The following is a 23,264-nucleotide window of genomic DNA, read 5'->3' on the forward strand; positions in this document are numbered from 1 at the left end:
GGAATAAAATATGGATTAGAGTGGATTTACTGGTATCCTAGTATAGAATTATTGTGACTCTAGCAATGGGAGTAATTATATCATTGATGTGGAGACAGTGGCCATGGGAGTTGCTGAAGGTAGGAAGAGGGAAAAAGAGGTGTGATATTGGGGCATTTTGGGGACTTGGAGTTGTCCTAAATGATATTGCAGGGACAGGTGCATATCCTGCCATAACCCACTGAATGGACTGGGAGAGATTATATATCCTGCCATAACCCACTGAATGGACTGGGAGAGAGTGTAATCTACCACATAAACTATAATCCATGGGCTCCAAAATGTACTCATCAAATACAATGACTGTACCACATTCATGTGGGAGGAGTGGGGGGTATGGGGAATGGGGTATATGGGAACCACATATATATATATTTTATCCCCCTTGTGTCTTTTTGTGTGCTGTCTGCTCTCAGTGTCCATTCGCTGTGTGTTCTTCTGTGTTTGTATTTATTTTTTATTTCCCCTCCCGCCTTACAGCTTGCTTGTTTTCTGCTGTGTCCATTCACTGTGCACTCTTCTGTATTTTTGCTTGTCTCTTTTTTGTTGTGTCACCCTGTTGAGTCGGCACTCCATGATGCTTGTGGGCTGGGCGGTGCTCAGTGTGTGGGCGAGCACACGTTCCCAAAGTGGTTGACTGTGTTGCTAAGCAGAATAGTTGTTGTTCCTTTCTGCAGTGTCTCTGAAGAGAAAATACTATTAGCCACTCCCTGTTAAACCCTGCTATGGCCATTTGACTTGCTTTGGTGTGTGAACACCCACAAATTATTCTTGTACAATCCTCAAATTCATGCATTAGGAAGGTAAACATAACTCTGTGAAATAACACACATCCCAGAGTTCAACCTGAGCTCCCTACATTCTCCAAACCTGTAGAAACTTCCTACAAACTCCCTGAATAGTCACAAAATCTGCTCACAACCCTAGCATGCACAGCCCACAGCCTGTATATATACATATATACACAAACCTCCAACCCTACCTCAAACATACATATACCATTGAAATTTTCATCCTATACACACAGCCATCCCCACCCCTTGAATTCACATGTACAAACTCAACTTACATACACAGAAACACCCACTTCCCCTAAACACATCTCCCACAACCCTGAAGACAAACTCACACACCCAGAATATATATAAGTGGCTCTGAACTAAGAAAGAGATGAGTCTGGTGGACAGTGGGAGGGGCCACAGATCTCTCTGCCCTGAGCACCTTGCTTCCCTAGTTGATGGGAATGTAGGTGGGAGACAGCCCGGCTGTCAGCCCTTGCAAGGAATTCATCAGGACAGGGAGTCACCTTCTCCAGGTCTCGCCCTTTCCCAGGAAGGCTTATAATCCAGTGGTTGATGGAGGCAGGTGAGAAAGACCTGGACTACTTAATTCAACTGAGGAAAGAGTAGACTTGGTAGAGCCACAGTCCATCTGGGCCAGCTGAGACAATTTTGGGGTCTATGGCAGAATTGACTTCTCTCTCTCTGTCCAATCCTGATTTATTTTTACTTTTCTACCTTTCACAGAGATTCTTTACTAACCAGCTTGTTCACTAACTTCTGTATCTCAGTCTGTGCGGCGGCTTGCTCGGTCGGTAGAGGTGGGGTCTGGCTGCAGACGAGGGGTCGGTCCAGCTTAGGACGAGGGGTCGGTCCCACTTGGGACGAGGGGTCGGTCCCACTTGGGACGAGCGGTCGGTCCGGCAGCAGACGAGGGGTCAAGTCTCACAGGGGTTGCGCGGTTCGGCTGACGGGGTCGCCCGGCGAAGCGGGCGACGAAGGGGTCGCCCGGAGAAGCAGACAACGAACTGGGTTCAAGGGAGGCCAGGCCCTTGTCGGGGGCTCTCAGGACTGGAGGGCACACGGCAGAAGAACTACCGCAGAGACAAGGTAAACACGCAAGTCCACTTTATTGAGGGAAAGACAACAGTTTTATAGGGGCTGGGGAAGGCTGATTGGTCGAAGCCACGCCCTGCTCTGATTGGTTGCCAAGAAAGGTCAGTGGGAGGTGCTGGATGGGGGAGGGGTGGTGGTTAGGGATTGGCTGTCGCTGTTGCTGGGGGAAGGGGCAGGGTTTAGGGATTGGTGGCTGCTGTTGCTGGGGTGGAGGGCAGACTTGAGTTTCTCGCCCACGCCTGGCTGTTGCTGCTGTCGGGGGGAGGGAAAACGGGGGGATGGAAAAGGGCAGACTGGATTTTTCCGCCCACGCCTGGCTGTTGCTGCTGTCGGGGGAGGGGAAAAGGGCAGACTGGAATTTTCCGCCCTGAGCCTGCGCAGGGAGAAAGAAGAAGAAGGGTGCTGCCCCACAGGCATCGTGTGGCGCCATCCGGGAGGAGGGGTGGCCGCGGAAGCATGGCTGCCGAGAAGGGGAGACCCGAGGGCACTCTGCGCCCATGCCGAGCTCCCTTCAGGGGTGGCGGTGAGTCCGACCAACCACGCTATTATGGGGGCAGCAGCTTGGCCTACCGCGGCCGCTCCCCTGCCAGGCCAGCAAACCATGCTTCAGCCCGAGGGGTGACCGCAAGTCTGCATTTCAGAGACGCCAAACAGACAACAATCACCCATTCCTTCATTCAACAATTATTCATGGAACATCAATGACATGGTAAAGATGCCTCATGTGGGCCTTACACTGTAGAGCATCGAGCAGGCTATAAATAAATAGCACTAGCCTGGATTCATGCACACACTGAATTTCTCAGACATCCAGTCAGCAATGAGATTTAGTGCTGCTAATGTAATGAACTCTGCAGATAGAAATGGGGGGATGCAGCAGTTTGATATTATTGATGAATTCAAAAAAGAAATATTGGATTATGTTTGTAAACTGGTCTTTTCCTCTGGGCATATTAAAATATATTGGATTCAGAGGTTTACTTGATTAAGTAATCAAGTAAATCTCTTGTGCCAGTAGGGCATTGAGTACCCGCCCCTTGGTGGATGGGGACTCACAGATAAAAGCATGGCAAAGGACAGAGTTGGGGTTTTTAATGTTGGAGTTTTGATATTGGAGTTTGATGCTGAAGTCTTAAGCTGGAGCCCCAGGAAATAAGCACATAGAAGAAAGAGAAGTAAGCCCCAGGAAGAGAGGAACCCTGAGCCTGGAGAGAAGCAAGACTTGGGAAGGGAGTAACCCAGGAAGCCTGAACCCTGGCAGATGTTGGCAGTCATCTTGCTCCAACACGTGGAAATACACTTTGGTAAGGAAAGTAACTTATGCTTTATGGCCTGGTATCTGTAAGCTCCTACCCCAAATAAATACCTTTTATAAAAGCCAACAGACTTCTGGTATTTTGCATCAGCATCCCTTTGGCTGACTAATACAGGGGATGAAAATAAAGATGAGGGTTATCAAAAAACAAGTGTTGATTGAAAATGTAAGAGAAAATTTAATCACCAAGGAGAGTGAGTTTCCTCATATAAAATCACTTCTCCTATAGTGGATTCCTCTTCTTGGGATATCTGCAAACTGGCACTGAGGTTCAAGTTATTTTCCAGGTATACCAGTTATCCATTGCCACAATAGTGCAGATAAACAAATTACATCAAAGCTCAATGGATTACAGCCGTAGGTGTAGATTTCCCTCAGGCATCTGAGGGTTAGGGTTTGCAGCTTGGCCCTCCTGGAAAGCTCTCCCCTGCTCTAGGCTCCCTCACACATCAGGGTTTACTAGAGAGATGCAGTCTGGTCCACATCTCCCCCTCAGCAGGAAAGTCTGAGAACATGCACCTGTCAATGGCCGACATTCAAAAGGAAGTCCCAGAACCAGGTCCCAGAGGCAGAGGGGGGAGGCACTGCAATGTGAGAAGGGGAAGGGCAGGGGGGGCTGGAGGGAAGAGCTCTGTCATTTTGCAATCTGCCACAGGAAGCTGTGACTTCTACCTCACCAAGGTGTACACTTGGAGAGGAGAATGTTATGGCAGGTTATTGCACTCCTACCCTGGGGGAAAGCTAAAAACACATTCTCTGGTCATCTAATCCTTATTCAGCAAACAATTCTTTGTGGTGTCCTTTGTGCAGACACTGGAAAGGCTACTGTGGAGAATTCAGAGGTGAATAGGTCAGGTCCCAGTGCTTGAGGATTTTAAATCACATTGAGGTTTATAACTAATTTTGTTCTCATCTGAGTCCATCACAGACATATTTGCTGATGGAAGGGTGGGTAAGCAGCGAACTTGGCCTGCAGGTGGAACCTAGACTAGCCAGCTCCAGGCTGACAATCCCGCAGGGCTTCCTGCTCCAGGCAGCAGCAGCCAGGAGGTGAGTCTGGGAAAAGGGGAGGTGTGGGTGTCTCTAGGGCTGGGGTGGGGGCTTCTCTCCTTGACTTGCTCTCTCCACCTCCTACTGCAGAACTAAACCTGGCTCAGGCCCCATCCCAATTCCTGGCCTCTGTCAGCCCTTGTCTGGGCTCCCTTGAGCCTGCTCTGCTTTCCACATCTGCAGGTCCTGGGCTCCTTCCTTTGGCCCCTAGAACACAACCTCCACCTTCAATCCCACACTTCTGCTGCAGAAATCAGAAAGACTTCCTTTTAGGAGCTGCTGCCCAGTGGCGGCACAACAACCTTCTGAGTCTCCTCAGCCCTCACCAGTGCATTACTGTAGGGCCTGTGGGACCCCATGTCCTGGTGTGGAATTTGAAGGGCAAATGGCCTGTCACCATCAGCCTTTGGAGAACAGTACAGTCTGGGGCTCCAGGGGGCCTGGCCATAAGGACCACTCAGCGAGGAGCCGAGATGTGCGTGGAGGGTAACACTGGTGGTCCTGTCCCCAGGGTGAGGGCGCTCCCCTCCAGGCCTCAATCTTGGCATCCAACATTGGGGCAGCAATGCCAGGCTGGGGTCTGCAGCCCTAAGACCACGCTTCATCCTCCCAGGTCAAGGCACACCCTCTCTCTCCCCACATTGTGGTTTGTTACACGGCCATCTTAATTCCTTTCAATTCTGAATGAAACTGCTATAACCTATACCGGTTTTGGAGAGGGATTTAAGAACATTTTTTTTTAATTAGAGAAATTTTAGGTTTACAGAAAAATCATGCATAAAATACAGAGTTCCAATATATCAATACGATTAACACCTTGCATTAAGGTAGTTCATTGTTACAATTCATTAAATGACATTTTAATAATTGTACTACCAACTATATTTCATGGTTTACATTAGGGTTCACTTTTGTACAATCCTAGGTTTGTCTTGTTTTTTAAATTTTCTTCTTGTACCATATTTACATCCTTAAATTTCCCCTTTGACCACAATCAAATATGTAATGCTGTGCTGTTAATTATATTCACAGTTTTGTGCTGTTTTAAATCATAAAAGCAAGCACAGCACCATTCTCCAGTTAAGCACAGTATAATTAGTACAGCAAATTGCCACTGAGTTGAAGTTAGGATACAAAAGGGGCCATGGAGGCCAAAAGAATCCCTCTGTACCATAGGGAAGCATTTATTGGAGCATTTATAAATGGGGCGTCTGCTTCTTTTGTGGTCAGGAGAATTCATCACAGAGGAGAAAAGGCCCTAAGGAGACTCACCATTAGGAGTGAAGCCCGGAAATCCTTGCGTGGGACTGAGGGAGGCAGGAGGCAAGTGTGATGTCATGGGGTGGCCACCATTCCTAGTCACCCCCAGTAGAATTCAGATCCATTTAAATTAGAGAAACTAAATAAGGTCCAGTAAACCTATAAGAAAAACACGAAGGTGAGATGACATTCCTGGTGCAAGGGGAGCCTTCCTTTCCAGATAGAGAAAAAGTCCATGTCCAAAGGGTTCCGAGTCAGAGCCACATCTCCCCCTAGCTGGACCAACCAGGTGCCACCTCCTCATAACCCCCATTGTTCTCCACCCCTCGCTCAAGGACAGAGCCTTCCCAATTCCTCCAGTGTCCCCTCACTGACACCTAGAGGCCCTGCTATCCCTGAAGACTCAGGTTTCCATGGAGATGGGTTGGCTGAGAACTAGTGATACAGCTGACTTTTTTGGTACCCAATATTACCTTCCAGGGAAGATGATGGTGGGTTGGTGTGGAGTGGGGACACATGGTTCTGCAGGCTTTCCAAAGCAGGACACTTAGAAGACAGCATCCTTGTCCAACAGTCATTCTCAAGAGAAGCCAGTAGCACCTGCGGCTGTCCAGATGATGCTGAAAAAATATTTTCCTGGGACAGGACTTGCCCCATTTGACCTCCTATCCAGGAATCCCGAAACCTCAAGATTGCTGAGCACTAGTGGAAAACTGACCCATGAGGTTCTGCAATCTTCTAGCTGCTCCATATATCCAGGGACCCTTGGTGCAAGGACCACACGAATGCATCAGGACCTTCTACCCAGCTAAGGTACAGACACACTGTACCCATTTGAATGAGGACAGGCAAGAAATCAACCTTGAATGGAATTCTTTGGCCCTAAAGTATGGACCAACCCGATCAGGGGTAACCAAATAATTCAGAATGACCCAGGGTGAATGCACACAAACAAGGAACCCAAACCTACAAATGGCCCCTTCACAATTCCCTTAGATTTGCCAGTGCAACTCCTACAATGTTGCCCAAGTGTTTTTGCTCTAAATGTACATTCTGAGGAGCACACACACACGTGAAAAGTGCTCTGAGAGAAAAGACTGAGAATCCCTGATTTGTATCTGCAGGAAGAGAAGGAGAATCCCTGATTTGTAGTGCAAATATTCCCACTATCGCCAATTTCAAGTTACCAACCTGACATCGCTGAATCCAGAGCTGGGAAGAGATATGTACCATCAACTATCCAAAGTTAATATGAACCACCCACAGTTAGCCTGATCCCCCTTTACGTGACTCTGTGTGCAGGATGCAATTGTAGAAGAGTGGAATCCATCATTCCCATCCTAGATGTAGAAGCAAAGCCAGGCTATGCATCTCCAGAACACACGGCCCCTCATATATCCTGAACACACATGCACAGTCCTATCCATATGCTAATTACACATACACTTCACCAATTATATTTAATTTTTTATAGTAAAAACCCTACCCACACTGGATACTCTTATGCCACTTCTAAAACTATACACACACCCAACATCAGTCTGGATACAAACATGAATAACCAACACACTACTGGAATATACTGCCTGAATATACACACAGCCTCTCAAATGACCAAGTATATGAAGTCTTATCTCATGCACTGCCTTTAATAGATCCACAAACAATTACACAACTATCAAATACACATACTTTACCATTTCTGAATACATGTACAACCTACGCAGGCTCTTAGCTTCCAAACACACATACTGGACCATAGCTACAAACATAGACACCAATGAGATTCAAGAGCACCCCAGCAACAATGAAAACACATACACAAGCATATACACCAAATTCCTCAAGCATTACATCCCAGAACAAACCCACTGATTCAATGAACCCTTAATTTCACACAGAAACTCCAAATAGAGATGTCTCTTCATGGCCCAGGTATATACAGTACAAAACTCAGACAGAGTCACACAAAACACACAAACACCAGCACTCCTGCACTATTGCCAATGTACAGACACAGCTGCCTCACACATGGAAACCCACACACAAGCATTCAAATAGTCCCAATCCTTCAACATGTGCATTCCTCAAGCATTATACCCCATAACCCCATATCCTTTATAGCTCCACCTGTCCAACCCACAAACATTCCCAACCCCACATGTGAAAAGAAAACACCAGCATTCCCCAAAGAACACTGTGAATCCTCTTTACACCCTGGATCCTAAGAAAAATCTTACATAATTCCTCTACCCAGTCTTGGATACACACACAAAGCAGTGGACATTCGAAATGCACAAAGAAGTATCTCCCATCCACCAAACATGAGTACCATAAAACCCCTTCCAAGTCCTCAATTATGTACCCCTACTCCCACAGCTCGAATTCTTAGACATACTTCCAATACATAAAATCATCCCTCTGTGGTAGATTGAATTAGGCACTGCAATTTAGATCTGTTTTTAATCTTAATCCATTTTCCTGCGGCTGTGGGCCCAGTGTAAACAGGATCTCCTCTGGTTTCCATTTTCAGTTCATGTGTGGCCCAACTAAACCTGTGGTGGGTCTTTTTTTTTTGTCTTTATTTATTTTTTTAATGTTACAATAAAAAAATGAGGTCCCCATACACCCCCACCCCCCATCCCACTCCTCACCCCACAACAACCTCCCCAATCATCACGAGACATCCACTGCACCTGGTGAATACATCCCCGAGCACCGCTGCACCCCATGGACAATGGTCCACACCATAGCCCACACTCTCCCACAGTCCACCCAGTGGGCCATGGGAGGACACACAATGTCCCCCAACCATTCCTGCAGCACCACCCAGGACAAGTCCAAGGCCCGAAAATGCCCCCACATCCCACCTCTTCCTCATGCTCCCCACCCCCAGCAGCCACCATGACCACCCTCTCCACACCAATGCCACATCCTCTTCGATTACTAATCACAATAGTTCATGAATAGAATCTCAGTAAGTCCACTCCAATCCATACTCTGTTCCTCCATCCTGTGGACCCCAGGATGGTTGTGTCCACTTCCGAGGGTGGGTCTTAATCCACATGGCAGTAGGCCTTATGAAGAGAAGCAAGAAGTCACAGAACTAAGAAGGAAAGGACATCACCCAGTGACCAGAGGCTGATATATAATCCAAGGAACCCGAAGGTTTCCCAGAACACAGTACCAGAATGCTACAGGTTTTTGGGAGAAAACAAGCTTCCCCATACTTTGATCTGGACTTCTTCTAATCTCAAATGAGACCAATATATGCTGTTTAAGGGAAACCATGGTGTGGGATCTGTGAGATCAGCTCAAGCAAACTAAGATATTCACTTCCATGTATAAACACACAACCCCAGCACTCACTGAGAGATACATACATATTAACTGCCCACAATACATACTAATAACTATTTACTGAAAGTTTTAATAACACAGCACTAGGAAATATACATCCAAACCACCGTGACCCAGAATACACACTTATTACATGCAGAATTTACCACATGCCTCAAGTTTACCCACAATTCCCCTGCACAACACAAATTGAAAAAATACCACCATATATCACCATATACAAACATAGCTCCACACTATCTGCATATACATAGCTCCTGCACTTGCTGATGATCAAAATACCTCCAGCATTTTCCAGAATAGGCACATGAAACACAACAATCCTTCATCTGAACATATGCAAGAACTGCCAGCTTCATAAACTATTATACAGTTTCCCCTAAACACCAAGGTATCTATACACAGCTCCTGAAAGTCACCAAAAATACATCGCCCTTCAGTGTGCCCTGAGTACATTCAAATGATCCCACACATCCCCCCAATATACAGAAGGCATCGTCCCTACCAGCTAATACACTGACACATTCCCTAACATTGCCCATATGCATATGCAGAGGCAAATCCACACTTAAACACACAAAAATCCCAGAGTCAGGGGAAAAACACACACACTATGTATATATAATCTTTCCAAAGCCTCAAATTACAAATACATAACACCAACTTGTCGATATGCATACATTGCATCTCACAGGATCTAAGAACACAATGCATGAGGCTCACTGAAAAAGCAGTCATGTCCTCCACTTAATCTCAAATATCTACACAGACACCACTAATTCACCGATTTCAATGCATCTATCACATTCCAACCAACCTATGAAATGCAAACACAAATGCCAAACTCTGAATTCATATGAACATAATTCCAAAAGACATGCACAGTAGAGCTCACACTCCCTGAATTTTTACAATCCGCAAGAGGCCCACAAATGCACATATAGAATATCACATTTCCAGATACACAACCAACCTCCTCTCTGCATACCCATAATCAGGTGCAAAACATCCTTCTAGCCTCAGATACACTAACTGACCTGCTAACAACCCCAGGAAACACACTTCTACCTGCAGAGCCTCAGCTCCTGGATACAAGCATAAAAGTACTTAAGAGTCCCAGATATGAATATAGCGGTATGTAGCTAGGATTAACCACCTGATCCAACTCTCGCTAAAATAATTCTGTGTGTATAAACACAGATACAGAATACATTTTAAAAATTTAATAACAGAATGCATGTGCAGCACAAATTTTAAAAATACTTACAAAATATACATTATCTATTGTAAATTCCGTTTAGCCAATTCTCACATACCTTTGTTCATTTTTGCCCAAATCTTGTATCTATTATATAAAACCTGTGCTTGAAATTCCATCACAATTGACACCAGACCTTGAAAAACTGCTTATTATTCCATCAAGCAAAGACTCTCATATTCTTGATAAAGGAGTGGTTTCACCACGAACACTGGTTAATATTTCTATCTTAAAAAGTGATATAAATAGTGAAGAGATGGCGGAATTTCACTTACTTTTTAGTGTTCACTCTTTCCTCAATAGAAGAATATTTTTAAAATACTGATGAAATTTTCATTTTTTGTATTATCAGAATGTAACAGATAGCACATTTAGGCCACATTTTCCAAATTTAAAAATTAATATAACTCTAGACCATCCAGTTGTCAAATGCAGCGGGGCTGGTCTGCAGGCTCCTCCCTCCCGCGGTACAGATGCTCCCCGCAGTGGACGGGGCAGCTGAGGGCAGGGCCACAGCCTTAGGAAGCAGCTCCTGATGCACAGGAGCACACACAGTCGTGAGCTCAGAGACATCCTTACAAAGCCATGAGATTGTATAGCATCACTTTTATTTTTTATGCAACTGATATATAAAAGCAGGGGGGGTGGAAGCGGCGGGGTCAGGGTCATGGCACAACCCCTGCTCCCCCCCCCCCCGCTCCCCCCCACCCCGGCGTCACCGCTAGGGGCGCGCCCTCCCCACTGTGCACGTGCGTCTCCTTTCAGGAAACGGTTCCCAACCGACGCCTGGGGCGGTTGGAGGACCAGAGAGCAGGTGCCCCAGAGCCCCGCCCCCAGAGCCACGTGCGCGTGCGCAAGCGCCAGGCTGCCAGCCCTGCAGGGCCCGGGGCCTGGGAGGGGCCTGGAGGAGAGGCGGGAGGTGGAGCCTCAGAAGGCGCTGTGGGGCGTGTCCAGGCCACGCCTCTTCTCCAGGAACCTGAGCAGCCATTCATGGCGCTGGGAAAGAGCACGTGGGAAAGGACCATTCACAACTTTCATACGTACAGATCTGCAGGACAGTTCCGTGCACTGAGATAGGGTCCTCCAGGAAGTATTTTAGAAGAGGTCTAGCCTAGGGCAGTGTCGTCAGATTGGAAGAATTGCTTATGCACGCCTTGACTGCACTTATTTTCTTCTTGTTCATGGCCTTTCAAAAAATATGCTCCTTTTCATAGTCAGAGGCAGGGTGCCCTATAGAACAATCCTGGCATTGAATTTTAGACCTGGAAAACCCTACAAAGCTGTGCTTTCGCTGAACTCCACTAGTGTGTATCCTGGGACTTTTTCCATATTAGAATATTTTTTTAGTGAGTTTATTTAATATGCAATGTAAGTGCGGACTCAGCAAGATTTTCTTTGAAGGCTATATTTTTTATAGCTTTCATCAGGACATTTGATCATCTGAGCCCAGAAACTAGTTCCTGGCTTTTTTGGGTCCTTAAAACTTGAGGCAAAATTCTTAGGTGGCTTCTTGGCGATGAAGTAGACTAAAAATGCAGACTTAGTTATACTTCCTGTGACTGTTTTCTGTTTCACTAGAAATGTAAAAATGGTGTATTTGGGTGGAGCATAGATATTAATTCAGGTGTCTTTACTGTAGGTTCAGTGCTTTCTTTTTCTGCATGGGGTGAGTAAGAATTAAGAACTTAATGGGTTACACCTCTTATGTTGTGTTGCCTGCTAAAATAGAGGACACTTAATTAAATTTGAATCTCAGAAAAACAATGCATATTGGCATATATTTGTCATATACAATTTGAGACATGATAAAATATAATCTGTTGTTTCAAATTTTACTGGGGTTTATACATTTTTATTTTCTAAACCTGGTAACATTATTCTTAGGGATATTTTGAATGTTTTAGTAATTGAAGAACTTTTCCTTGTACTCTATCCCAAGGAAATCAAAGTTGAAAACAAGGTACCAGCTGAAAGACAGTAATTGCAGTAAAATTGACACTAGATAATATATATGCTATTGTATATACTATTTATAATCAGAAATAAAAATGAAAATGTTCATAATGAATTTATATTGTGTTTGTTTTAGTTGCATGATATTTTTCTGGAAAAATGAAAAATAAGCAATTAATATTATTTTCCTCTGGTGATGTGGACTGGGTTGCCAGTGGAAAGGGATGGGTGCAAGACTTGTCACTGCCTTTTCCATTTTGCAAAATTGGACTTTCAGACAATGTAAAGTTTACCTGTTAAAAGCAATCAAAACTATTAAAAGAGAAAAAAAGCAAAGATTTTTCCTGTAAGCCTACAAGCATGGAGCTCTTTGATGTAGAGGGACTTTGCAGCACAAACCTATGTGTATTTATAAAAAATGCAAGTATAGAACCGAGGAATAAGCCTTTGTGCTATGAATTAGGAAGAATCAATAAACTGCTCTAATGAAGTACATAATAATTGTGCTGTCCATTTATACTTTGAAGGGACCACCTGCATTTTCCCCTGTCAGAGTCCTGGATGAAATTCTCCCCTCCCCCACCTCAGGCCCATCTGCCCTCTGCCCCTCCCCCACTGTAGAATGTCTCAGTGCTACATTCTAGTCCTGTTTAGATTCAAACTTCTCCATCCTTTCCTTGGGCTCCTGAGAATCTGTTGGCAGCAGGTCACTCTCTGAGTCGTGGAATTGAATCTTCATTAGAGGTTGCCAGATAGCAGTGGTCAGTGTCCAAGTGTACAGAGGTGACTTCAAAAGAAGGTAAGCATTTATGATAAGGCAATGTGTTTTCACTGGCCTACCTTCAAATCCATAGAATTTCAAATTTGACCCATCTTCTTGGGACAAGATTTGAGATGAACTAAAGGAAGGAGAAATCACTGGACTACACCAAGAACCTCTCAGCTGGAATTTGGGGGGTAACATGTTGGAAACCTGAGACTTACAGTTGAGGAAGGGGTCTCCTTAAGAGGTAGATCTAGATATGTCAGAGTAATTACAATGGGTATGAGAAAGGATGGGAACAGGAATAGATTCTCTCTAGAATAAAATCACATCACAAGCATAGTAAATTTTCATGGGATTATGTTGTGTGGTGGCATAGAGAGGCTTGCCTCCATACTTTGTCATGTCCTCAGGCACCTAGGAATTTATGATTTTACTGGAATATGACCTGGAGTAAATGAATAGATGAGATCATACGGGGACAGTTAGAATCAATGATCTAACGTAAAAAAACTTTTCAGTGGAGTTATCTTGGCCAAGTCAGCAGTGAAATATCCTGTCTGTGAGCTAGCCTGGAAGTTACTCTAACTGCCCCAGGCCAGCGCCTCTAAGCTCCTACCAGCCCAGAGACATCTTTGCTTTTCCTCCTGGCAAATGTTTTCTTTGATTCAATGTTGCCAGGGCAGTTTTGGTAACTTCAGCAAGTTTTAGAGATTGGATTTACCTGAATTTTATGACTTTTTCTTAAATTGTATAAACTCAGATGTTCAGACCAATTCATCTTCTCTAATTCCTCTTGGCACACCCTCTGTCCTTCATTTTAAAGTTGAGATGAAGATGTTGCTCATATTCCACGAATACTTCATGGTCATGGGATAGACAGTGGGTGCCATTTGTTTTCAGTAAAAAGCTCAATGATGTGTGATTTCTTTTTTAAAGAGGGGAAGGAGAAGAGATACAATTAGGTATACTTTCCTCTATCACTAATAGTAGTAGTCGTCGTTGTAGTGTTCTTAACAGTCTGAAGAGATGATGGGGACAATACTCTTAAGAAATTACTGCCTTCATAACATCCCTGTGCAGCCTAGAATGTACCCAAGAGAACATCCCTCATCTGCTTGTGGGCATGCTAAGGGGTATTTTTTCCAAAGAATTACTTGACACCAGCTCTTTGGTCAAGAGGCTGACTGAATGTCTTCACTAAAGATATTGAGTCAGGCTAAATTTCTGGCAGCGATTTCCTCAGAGAGGGGCTTTCATCTGTTGATAGCACGGGCTTCTTTCTCCTTGGCACTCAGAGGTCTGGGAGCCTCACTGAACTGGGAGCAAGTTCTCTTATGGGAAGACTCTCATCTGGAGTTCTGCAACCTAAAATCACTAGAGGGACACTTGCTATTCTGAAGTTTCTCCACTATGTGCCTGCTCACTTATTGAAATTCATCACTCTGATTCTCTTACCATATGCATGGCTCTTCCAATAGAATGGCATACCTGATCCAGCACCACACAGGAGAAAAATGTCTCTCAGTGAGAAGGTGATTTATTTAAGTGCACAAGGAAGGAACTGGGAGAATCTTCCCAAAACCAGTATAAAGTGAGGACTGGAACTCGAATTTTTATAGGGAAAAAAAATGGGAGAGGTAAGAAGAAAAGCAAGTCAAAAACAAAAAACAGAAAACAAGTGATGACTTTAGATCTTCCAGGGTGTTGTGAGGAGGGTACATGCAATTTCTCAGTCCTGTGTTATCTCAAGCATGTTAAACTCCTAACTGTTGTCCCAGTTTCAGTGATTTATCAGTGACAGTGTAGATTTAGATATTGGTGCTTCTGATGCTATTCTGTGGTTTTGCTTTGAGCATATATTTTATTCTTGTTATTCCTGTAGGCAGAACTGGAATGGTCTGGTAAATGTCCTTTTGGGAACTAAGAATGAAGGGTAACTATTATGATTAGATTAATAGAAAACTATCTTAGTTATATCTGGGTAGATCTAGAGCTGCTTGGGGGAAGAAATGTTTAATAAGCACGTTTTCCAACTATCAGTTTCCTAATGAGTAAAGGACAGTCCCTGATAGCCTCAAGGGTGTAGCCTTTGTGACCTCTAAATATATGCATTTCCTTGTCTCTACAGCATCTCCAGTGCTGGGACCAGACATGACCATGAACTCTGGAGCCTCCCTGTATCCCATCACTGCCCTGCCAATCCCCCCACCCACTCCTGGCCCACCACACCCATCTCCCTGGGGGCAGCACCCACCCCCAGTCTTGAATCCATCTTTCCTTCCTGGCAGCTCTCTGATGCTGCCTGCTTTCCCCAGGCCACAGTTGGTGACAGGAAATGGGGGCCTTGTCACCAGTGGGACTGGAGGTGACAAAATCACTATCCAAATCAGAAAACTAGGAGGACCAGCAGAGCCCCCACCTACTCAGCCCTTTGTCCTTCCTCAGATGCCCCACATTTCGACTGACCCAAGGATCCTCTGTGGGGGTGCTCAGCATGCCCCGCCTGGGATCTTGAGAGCCTCTGCTGGGGAGCCCTTTATCCCAGGCTTGGCTGTGGGGTGTACCCAGGCTGCTGAGGGAGGCTGGACCCCAGGCATTCCTCCTCAAGCTCCACCACCAGCTGCCCAGCTGGCCCCCAGTATTCCTCCAGGGAATGCTTTCTCCAGGCCACAGGGGCCCTCCAGGGAGGGTGGTCCTCCCTGCACCCAGTCGACAGATGACTCCTGTAATTCCAAGAGTGTTTACCAGAACTTCCGACGTTGGCAGCGCTTCAAGTCCCTGGCCCGGAGGCACATTCGCCTGAGTCCTGATGCTGAAGCTCTTTCCTGCTTTCTCATGTGAGTGGCTTCCTCTTGGAGACACATTTGATTCTTTTGGAACATTCAGATACAGAGAACTAGGGGTGGATTCCCCAGGTTAAGGTCTCTAGAAATACTTGACAGTAGGTCATGAATAGAGAAGATATATTTCTAGCTTATGACTTATTTTCAGGTGTCTATCGCAATTGATACTAACCTCCCTATATTGGGTGCCCAGACATTTTCTACTTTTGTATCATTTTCCTAGTAATCATTGACATAAAAACTAACAATCAGAGAGATGCCCTGTGATAAAGTGAGGAGACTTCATTTGAATTGAAGTGTGACTACAAACATCACAGACCTCCCCTTGCACTCTACCTTCCAACACAAGACTTGAGCACGTGTTGTCCAGAGAAAGCCAAATTCACAGATGATGGTGGTGGGTGCAGGGATCAGGCAAATCCCTCTAGTTTGCCCCATCCACATTGTTCTGGAGAATTCCAGTTAGAACTGGAAAGTGGTAAAACCTGTATAGTCGTGAAGTACATGGGCTCCCCCTCACTCAATTTGTAATCCTGGAGAGGTTAACTCACTTGGTAATCTCACCTGTAAGGATTTCTTCCATTTATTTCGGAGTATTGCTGAGATGGTTACATGAGCTAATACACTAAGTGCTTCATCGGCTAAACATCTCATGCTTTGCTTCATTACATGATAACTAGGTTTTTTTTCTCATTATTATAATTCTTAGTTTTTGTTATTGTTATATTATTATTATTTTAAGATTTTGAAAGAACAAAGGAGAAGAGCAAAAGAGCTCAAAAAAGGCAAAATATCCTAGCTAAAGAGTGTGAATGGATGATTAGCAATGTGGTCCAAGACCATGGGCTGTGGTAACTGTGAGACAGAAACATTAAAACATTAGTGATGATAATAGTTTTCTCTTTTTGCACCCAGAACTGCCATCTGTCTCTGCTCTGCACTGCCCCCAGGAAAATTATGTGTCAACTGCAATAGAGCCTATATCAACCAACAAGACACTTACTTTTATTTACATAATGCTTTTCAATTTTCAAACTCCTAAAATTATCCCCTGCCCCAGTGAATAATTCAAGGAAGTCTTCCAAATTTCCAGTTTAACAGTCTTAATGATGCTCCCACATTCTTGAACACTCTACCTTCAGCTCTTGGAGCAAACTCTCAAATGCAGTCAGCAGCCTGATTCGCTGTATCTGGAACCAGCCCAGGGTTTTCTCCATGGCCATGGGCTCCAATGACACTTGACTTTGGACATTAACTTCTCCTCTTCATGTTCTGATGCTCTGTTTTCCAAAGTACTGATCAACTCATAGTCACCTGGGATCTAGCTTAAATGTTCAGTCTTTTGACTCCTGGGTATATGTGCAGAAATTGCTTTTAATGTATTCTCCCAGTTCATTCCATACACAGTGCCATTGAAGATACAAAGGGAAGTCAGAGATTCCAAAATAATCCTTTCATTGAGCTGGTCTTTCAGAAATGAATGCTAGTATTGATATTTGATGTTCAGTCAGGGATCATCTAAGGCAGATGTACTTAAAATCACAGGGTACACATTGCAAGGAGGACATGAAGGGACAGATGGTAGGTAGATATGATGGGATTCAGGTGATGTTTGTTGGGTGGTGCCAGAAGGGGTAGGAGGAGATGGATGTAGAATATTACTGACACGGGGAATTTTAGCCCAGTGCTTCGATCACTGGCCCGTCGGAAACCTACCATGACCCTGGAGGAGGGACTGCAGCTGGCCGTGCAAGAGTGGAGGCACACAAGCAACTTTGACCGGATGATCTACTACGAGATGGCAGCAAAGTGAGTCCCAGGATCCTTGTTAATTTGCGGGGTTTTGTGGCTGGGTGTGACGGAGGAGGATGAAGTCAGACAGGGGTCTTGCATTGTTGGTTGTCAATAGAAGGGATATTTAGAGCAGGGGGTGTCAACTAGGTCAGTATTCCCTGGATATTGAAGGATGAACTCCTGCATGCACTCACTCTCACCTTTAGCACTGGGACTTTTTTTCAGCTTCCATTCATAGGAGGCTCAACCTTTCTCTGATATTAGGTCTACAGATGTCATGAAACTGATGATCTTAGGATGGGACTGGGGTAATTCTTGAAGATTCTGGTGACATTTAGCCTCCAGATTGTAGGTACTATGCAGTGATGACATGCTCCACAAGGCAGGTTCCTGCCTGCCTGGGTGTCTGGGCAGCTGAAGCCTATTGGCATAGAACTTAGGGCCCACCTCTCCTCATGAGATAATGCCCAAATTTCTCCCTGTCATCGCAGATGAGACAGTTGTATGAAGGTAATTAGGGGAAGCCAGGGTCTCAGATGTCCTGTGAACAAGTCTTTCAGCCTTGACTGCATTTTAAACCCTGGGCTAAAAATGCAAAGCAATGACAAAAAATAAAAAAATAAAAAATAAACTACAGCATTGGAAATTGAATCCCCTCCATAATGTTTCCTTCTACTTTCTTTCCAAATATTTCTTCATTAGGTTTACTGTTCCAAGGCTAGATTCTTAGATCTGGTCACCAATCCCTGCTTTATGTACAATATTAACATCCCAGATCTCAGCTTGGGACTGTCACCTCATCTGTATAGTTTATGCTATGACATCATTGACTTGGGGGTGGTGGCCCACCTTTGTGATCCTTCCATGTATCACACTGGCTAATTTAATTCAACAACCTATACCAACCCACTGGATCCTAGGTGAAGAGAGTGTATACTCAAGCAATTACAACCTATAGACACGACCTTGAAAATCTACAAAGTACTGGATTGATTCATTTTTTTTACATTCCCCTTAAGTGATGATGAGTTTTGTTGTTGGTGAAGGGATGATGTGATGACCTCATGAAGTACCCCAAAACTGTGGTTGTACTGCTGAGAGTAACACCCCTCTTGGAAAAGCACTTATCCAAAACCATGATAACCCACCCAGGACACTTAGTTTCCCCTATTGTTGGTGCTGATCTCTTTTTCTAGGCATCACAGTAGGCCAGGCCACCTTCTCAACACTGCTTGTGCCTTCTTCCCATGCTAGGTTCAAAGAGTTTGAAATGGAAGAAGAGAGGCAGATTCAGATGTTGGAGGAGAGGAATGGTTTCCAGCACCCTCCACCACCAGCCCCTCCAAATCTTCATGCACAGGTGCCCCCAGGCACTGTGGAAGGCCAAAAGCCAGGTATGGCTCACCACATTCCAACAGAAGACAAGGCCCAAAGGGAACAGAGGGAAGGCAATAGGACTCACATGTGCTACATTCCCTTCATGATGTGCCTTCTGTATTTCAAACAGAGAAACCCATCAAGATACCTCTTGTCATGGGCTAGGTCAATTTTCTCAGGTGTCATAACTATGCTCTCATCTTGACTGTCAAAAGGGACACATTTATATAATATTCCTGATGATTATGGGATGGATGAGGGGATGTCTTTGAATGTCAGAAGTTCCTCTTTATCTTGTACAGAAACTGTCTCTAAGATCATTCATCTCTTAAATTTTATCCTATAAATGTCCATATAGTTTCAGATTAGCTTGAACGAAGTGGGAGCATTTCCTGTCTCTGAAATATTGCTCTAGCCAATATATGGTTGGCAGATTAAAATTGGAGATTCATGCCACTTTCACTTCTTGATTTCTGCCCCTACCTTTAGTGGCCATTCCAAAAAGGTCAGCCCCCAAGGCTGAGGTTTCCAGGCAGAGACAACGCAGACACCGGCGGACTGTGAAGACAAAGGCCCCCAAGGAGATCCCACCTGAAGCTGTAAAGGAGTACATTGACCTCATGGATGGGCTGGTGGGGCCTGTGCACCCAGCCTCTAAGGGGGAAGATGGAAAATGGGAAGAGGAAGAACATGGGCAGCAGGAAGACGATGGAATGTATGCAGACCCGGATCTCCTCAGCTACATTGACCAGCTGTGTGCAGAGGAAGACTTCATCACCAAGGTGGGTGGATTTTAGGTGTGGTGTCTAGCAGATTCCCTAGTTTTAGCTCTGTCAGCACATTTAGTTCTGTGCTTCTTTCCCAGTCTGCCGAAACTTGCGTCTATTCCTTATCTCATGAGCAGTGTGCAGTCTGTGCATGTATGTGTTTTTGAGTCTTTGTGTGTGTGTTTGTGTGTGTGTGCATGTGTGTGTGTATGTGTGTAGCTGGTGGAGGTCATCGTCCAAAACATCCACAGATTGCAGATTGAGGTGCAGTGTCAACGTTTTCCCTCCTACTTCCAAAAGAGACAGGTGGCTCTTTCTCAATGGTGCTCAATCCCCTTCTATTTATTCATTCATTCATTCATTCATTATTTCCTGTTATCAGCTTTATTTATAATAACCCCGAAATGGAAACAATCCAAATGTCCTTTTTTTAAAAAAAATTTTTTTTCATTTTATTTATTTATTTCTCCCCAACATCTTGTGGTGTTTTATTTGTTTTTTCCCCTCTTTATTTTTTTTTAAAGTTAAATTCAAAAAATATATGAGTTCCCCATATACCCTCCACCCCTCTTATCACCCTCCTCCCACATCAACGTCTTTCATCATCATGTCATATTCATTGCATTTTGTGAATACATTTTGGAACATTGCTGCACCACATGGATAATGGTTTACATTGTAGCTTATACTCTCCCCCAGTCCACCCAGTGGGCCATGGCAGGACATACAATGTCCAGCATCTGTCCCTACAGTATCACCAAGGACAACTCCAAGTCCTGAAAATGCCGCCACATCATTTCTCTTCTTTCCTCTCCCTACCCTGAGCAGCTACCAGGGCCACTTTCTCCACATCATTGTTACAGTTCCTTCCATTACTAATCACAATAGTTCCATACTAGAAAATCAGTAAGTTCACTCTAATCCATACTCTATTCCTCCATCCTGTGCACCCTGGGATGGCTATGTCCACTCCACCTCTATATTGAGAAGAGGCTTAGATTCCACATGGAAGATTGGTGCAATTCTCCTGCAGGCAGTTGTAGGTACTCTTGGCTCCCTGGTGTGGTCGTAGACCTTCTTCATCTCCCTGTTGGTTGACTAGGGTAAGTTCAATGAACCAGAGGGTAGAGATGCAAATCTGCTGAGGCTCAGGGCACAGCTGCCACATGGACAGTCCAGAGATTCAAGTCTCCTGAGCATACACCAACCCAGTGCCAACCACAGGTTCAGTAAAAGTGACAGAAGAGGCAAGTGTAGAAAAGTCACATCTGAGTCCAACTCCGTCAAACTCAGGAAAACAAACTCCAAAATAGGGCCAGCTGAATGACACTGAACTCCAGAGCCAAATGCCATGACTATAGAACCTGTGGGTCTCTGTAACCCTCAGGAGAACCAGTGCCTGGGGTTGAATCTACTTTGGCTGTCTCTGGGATCCTGTTTAAGATGCTTAAGGGGGAACATCTGACACAGGCAGGCTTCTAAGGAGTGTGTGAGTACTCATTTGGTCAGAGTGGATAATATCATTGGGTGGAGACCCATACAATGAGTCTTCAGGTATACCCACGTCCTGGGGAGGACTGATGTTCTCAAACAGTGGGAACTGTACCTCTCGAGAGAATTGGTGGCTCCCAGTGGGTTAGGGCAGTCGAGTATGACAAGCCCTCAACATTGTTGCAAGTATCTCTGAATATGGCCCTTCAAGTAATGAAAATTGATTGGCACTGTGACCCCTGAGGGGAAGGGGAAAAAGGTATTGAATAGATGGAATCAGAGTAACTGTGGGGCAATGGAAGTGTTCCACAAAATCATGCAATGATGGGTATAGGTCATGTAAATTACACCAAAAATGTATAAAAGTCTATAGGCTAAAATGTAAACCATAATGTAAAACATAAGATAACTAAAAATTCAGAAAATTGTATAGTCTAAAATATAAACCATAACGTAAACCAAAATGGAACCATGTTTGAAAGCTATGTTTCAATATTGGTACATCAGCTCTAGCAAATATAATATGAACATGTAAAAATATCATCGCTGGGGAAGGGACAAAGTGTTTGATGTTCAATCCCCTTTTATTACTGTTCCCAGGTGGAGGCTGTCATTCACCCTCGATTCCTAGCAGAATTGCTTTCCCCAGGAGCACATATAGACTTCTTGTCTCTAACAGAGGAGTTGCAGCAAGAGGAAGGACTCACACCCACCCAGGTACAACAAGGGTGGGAGGGAACCTCACAACATGTAATCCAAATGACGTTGTTTAACCTATTTTGTCTTGAGGGGCATGACTTCTGGAGAATAACAGGTGAAGGTGTGGGGACAAGTGGAGAACAAGTAGGGAGGAAACTATGGAGAGGTGTGGGGTAGGAGGGGCTAGGACTAAAAGTTTGGGAATAATGCATAGGAAGATGGGCAGAATTAGCTATAGTATATGTATACAAAATCTACATGCCTTCTGCCCAAGTGCAATCATCTCCATCACCCATTCAGCCACCTCATGTGAGTCATTAACTGTCTATTTCCTTGACACAGCTGGTTGAGAAGCGTCTCCTGTCCTTTAAAGATGTAGAGGGTGTGGAAGCACCTCCAAGTTATGGCATACCTGGATTGGGCTCAGTTCCTTCCATGTGCAAGTCTAGCAATGGTGCAGAGAATAAAGCTGACCATGGCCAACTTCTAGGGGTTAAAATCAACACTGATGCCCTATATTTGGATGACAGAGCAGACAATAACCTGGACCTCCCTAAAGATATTGCTGTCTCTCCAAGGAGTCTGGAGGATCCCCAAATCATAAAGAAACAAATCTCCTACCCTCACCAACACCAAAGACACTCTTCCCCTAGATTCAGAAGAAGAGATCACGTGGCTCTTCAAGAAACCTATCCTATAAGTACAAAATCCAAGCCCGCAGATGGGTCCAATGAAGAGGAGGATGAGGAGCTCCCCAGCCTTGCATTCCTCTTGGCACCACGACATCACCTTCTGCCATGGGGACTTGTCAAGAGTCCCCTCCCTCGCTCAGGCCGTCATACCTCTGGAGTCAAGGGAGCCTGTGGAGCATCCCTGTCTGTATCGTCTGTGAAAAGAGGTCACAATCAAACTCCTCATCCTGAGTCCAAGCCTCCAAGTACAGCTTTAGTGGAAAGTTCATCTTCTGCTGAAAGCAAATCCCACCTCAGAGCTGATTTTGGGGCCTCTGGGAGGCACACTGTGGCTCTGGGTGCAAGTCAATCTTCTCAGCCTCCAAAGAGAAGGTGTGACCAACTTTTAGATGACGGAAAGAAGAAGCCCCGATGTAGAGAATAGGGAGCAGTGGAACCAAATTCTCCACATACCAGACCTTCCTTTGTGGACCCCCAGAGTGGATTTCATCTTGCTTTAACCAAATGACTCTAAATGTTTCTTCCTGGTCCTACTGCTGTTCCTTGGCAGTTCTAGAGCTTGTGGGGAGGGCAGTGAGGGCCTTCAAAGCCTTTCCAATGTGAACATGATCCCCTTGGTGGGGGATGAGGAGTGGTAGTTTTAGGCGTTGTGTAGTAAATGTAAATAAAGGTAATTTTCCTTAAAAATGCTCTCTGTGCTGCAAT

General features: G+C 44.8%; 1 protein-coding gene across 1 annotated transcript; it reads left to right on the plus strand.

Moving 5' to 3' along the window:
* Nucleotides 1-15,191: 15,191 nt before the first annotated feature.
* Nucleotides 15,192-22,983, plus strand: LOC101418795 (NUT family member 2G-like). The gene is made up of 6 exons (XM_012520801.2): nucleotides 15,192-15,733; nucleotides 17,420-17,548; nucleotides 18,788-18,927; nucleotides 19,400-19,692; nucleotides 21,769-21,885; nucleotides 22,210-22,983. The coding sequence occupies exons 1-6, from the start codon at nucleotides 15,192-15,194 to the stop codon at nucleotides 22,981-22,983; spliced, it is 1,995 nt and encodes a 664-aa protein (XP_012376255.2).
* The last annotated feature ends 281 nt before the right edge of the window (nucleotides 22,984-23,264 follow it).

Source organism: Dasypus novemcinctus, chromosome 8 (assembly GCF_030445035.2).
Source record: "Dasypus novemcinctus isolate mDasNov1 chromosome 8, mDasNov1.1.hap2, whole genome shotgun sequence".
Classification (NCBI taxonomy): domain Eukaryota; kingdom Metazoa; phylum Chordata; class Mammalia; order Cingulata; family Dasypodidae; genus Dasypus; species Dasypus novemcinctus.

Excerpts from the sequence above, each read along its gene's own strand:
- LOC101418795 (XM_012520801.2), top strand. The coding sequence starts at position 15,192 with ATGCTGCCTGCTTTCCCCAGGCCACAGTTGGTGACAGGAAATGGGGGC. Across the intron at positions 18,928-19,399 it reads TGTGGAAGGCCAAAAGCCAG|TGGCCATTCCAAAAAGGTCA; the intron begins GTATGGCTCACC and ends CCCTACCTTTAG. Across the intron at positions 21,886-22,209 it reads AAGGACTCACACCCACCCAG|CTGGTTGAGAAGCGTCTCCT; the intron begins GTACAACAAGGG and ends TCCTTGACACAG.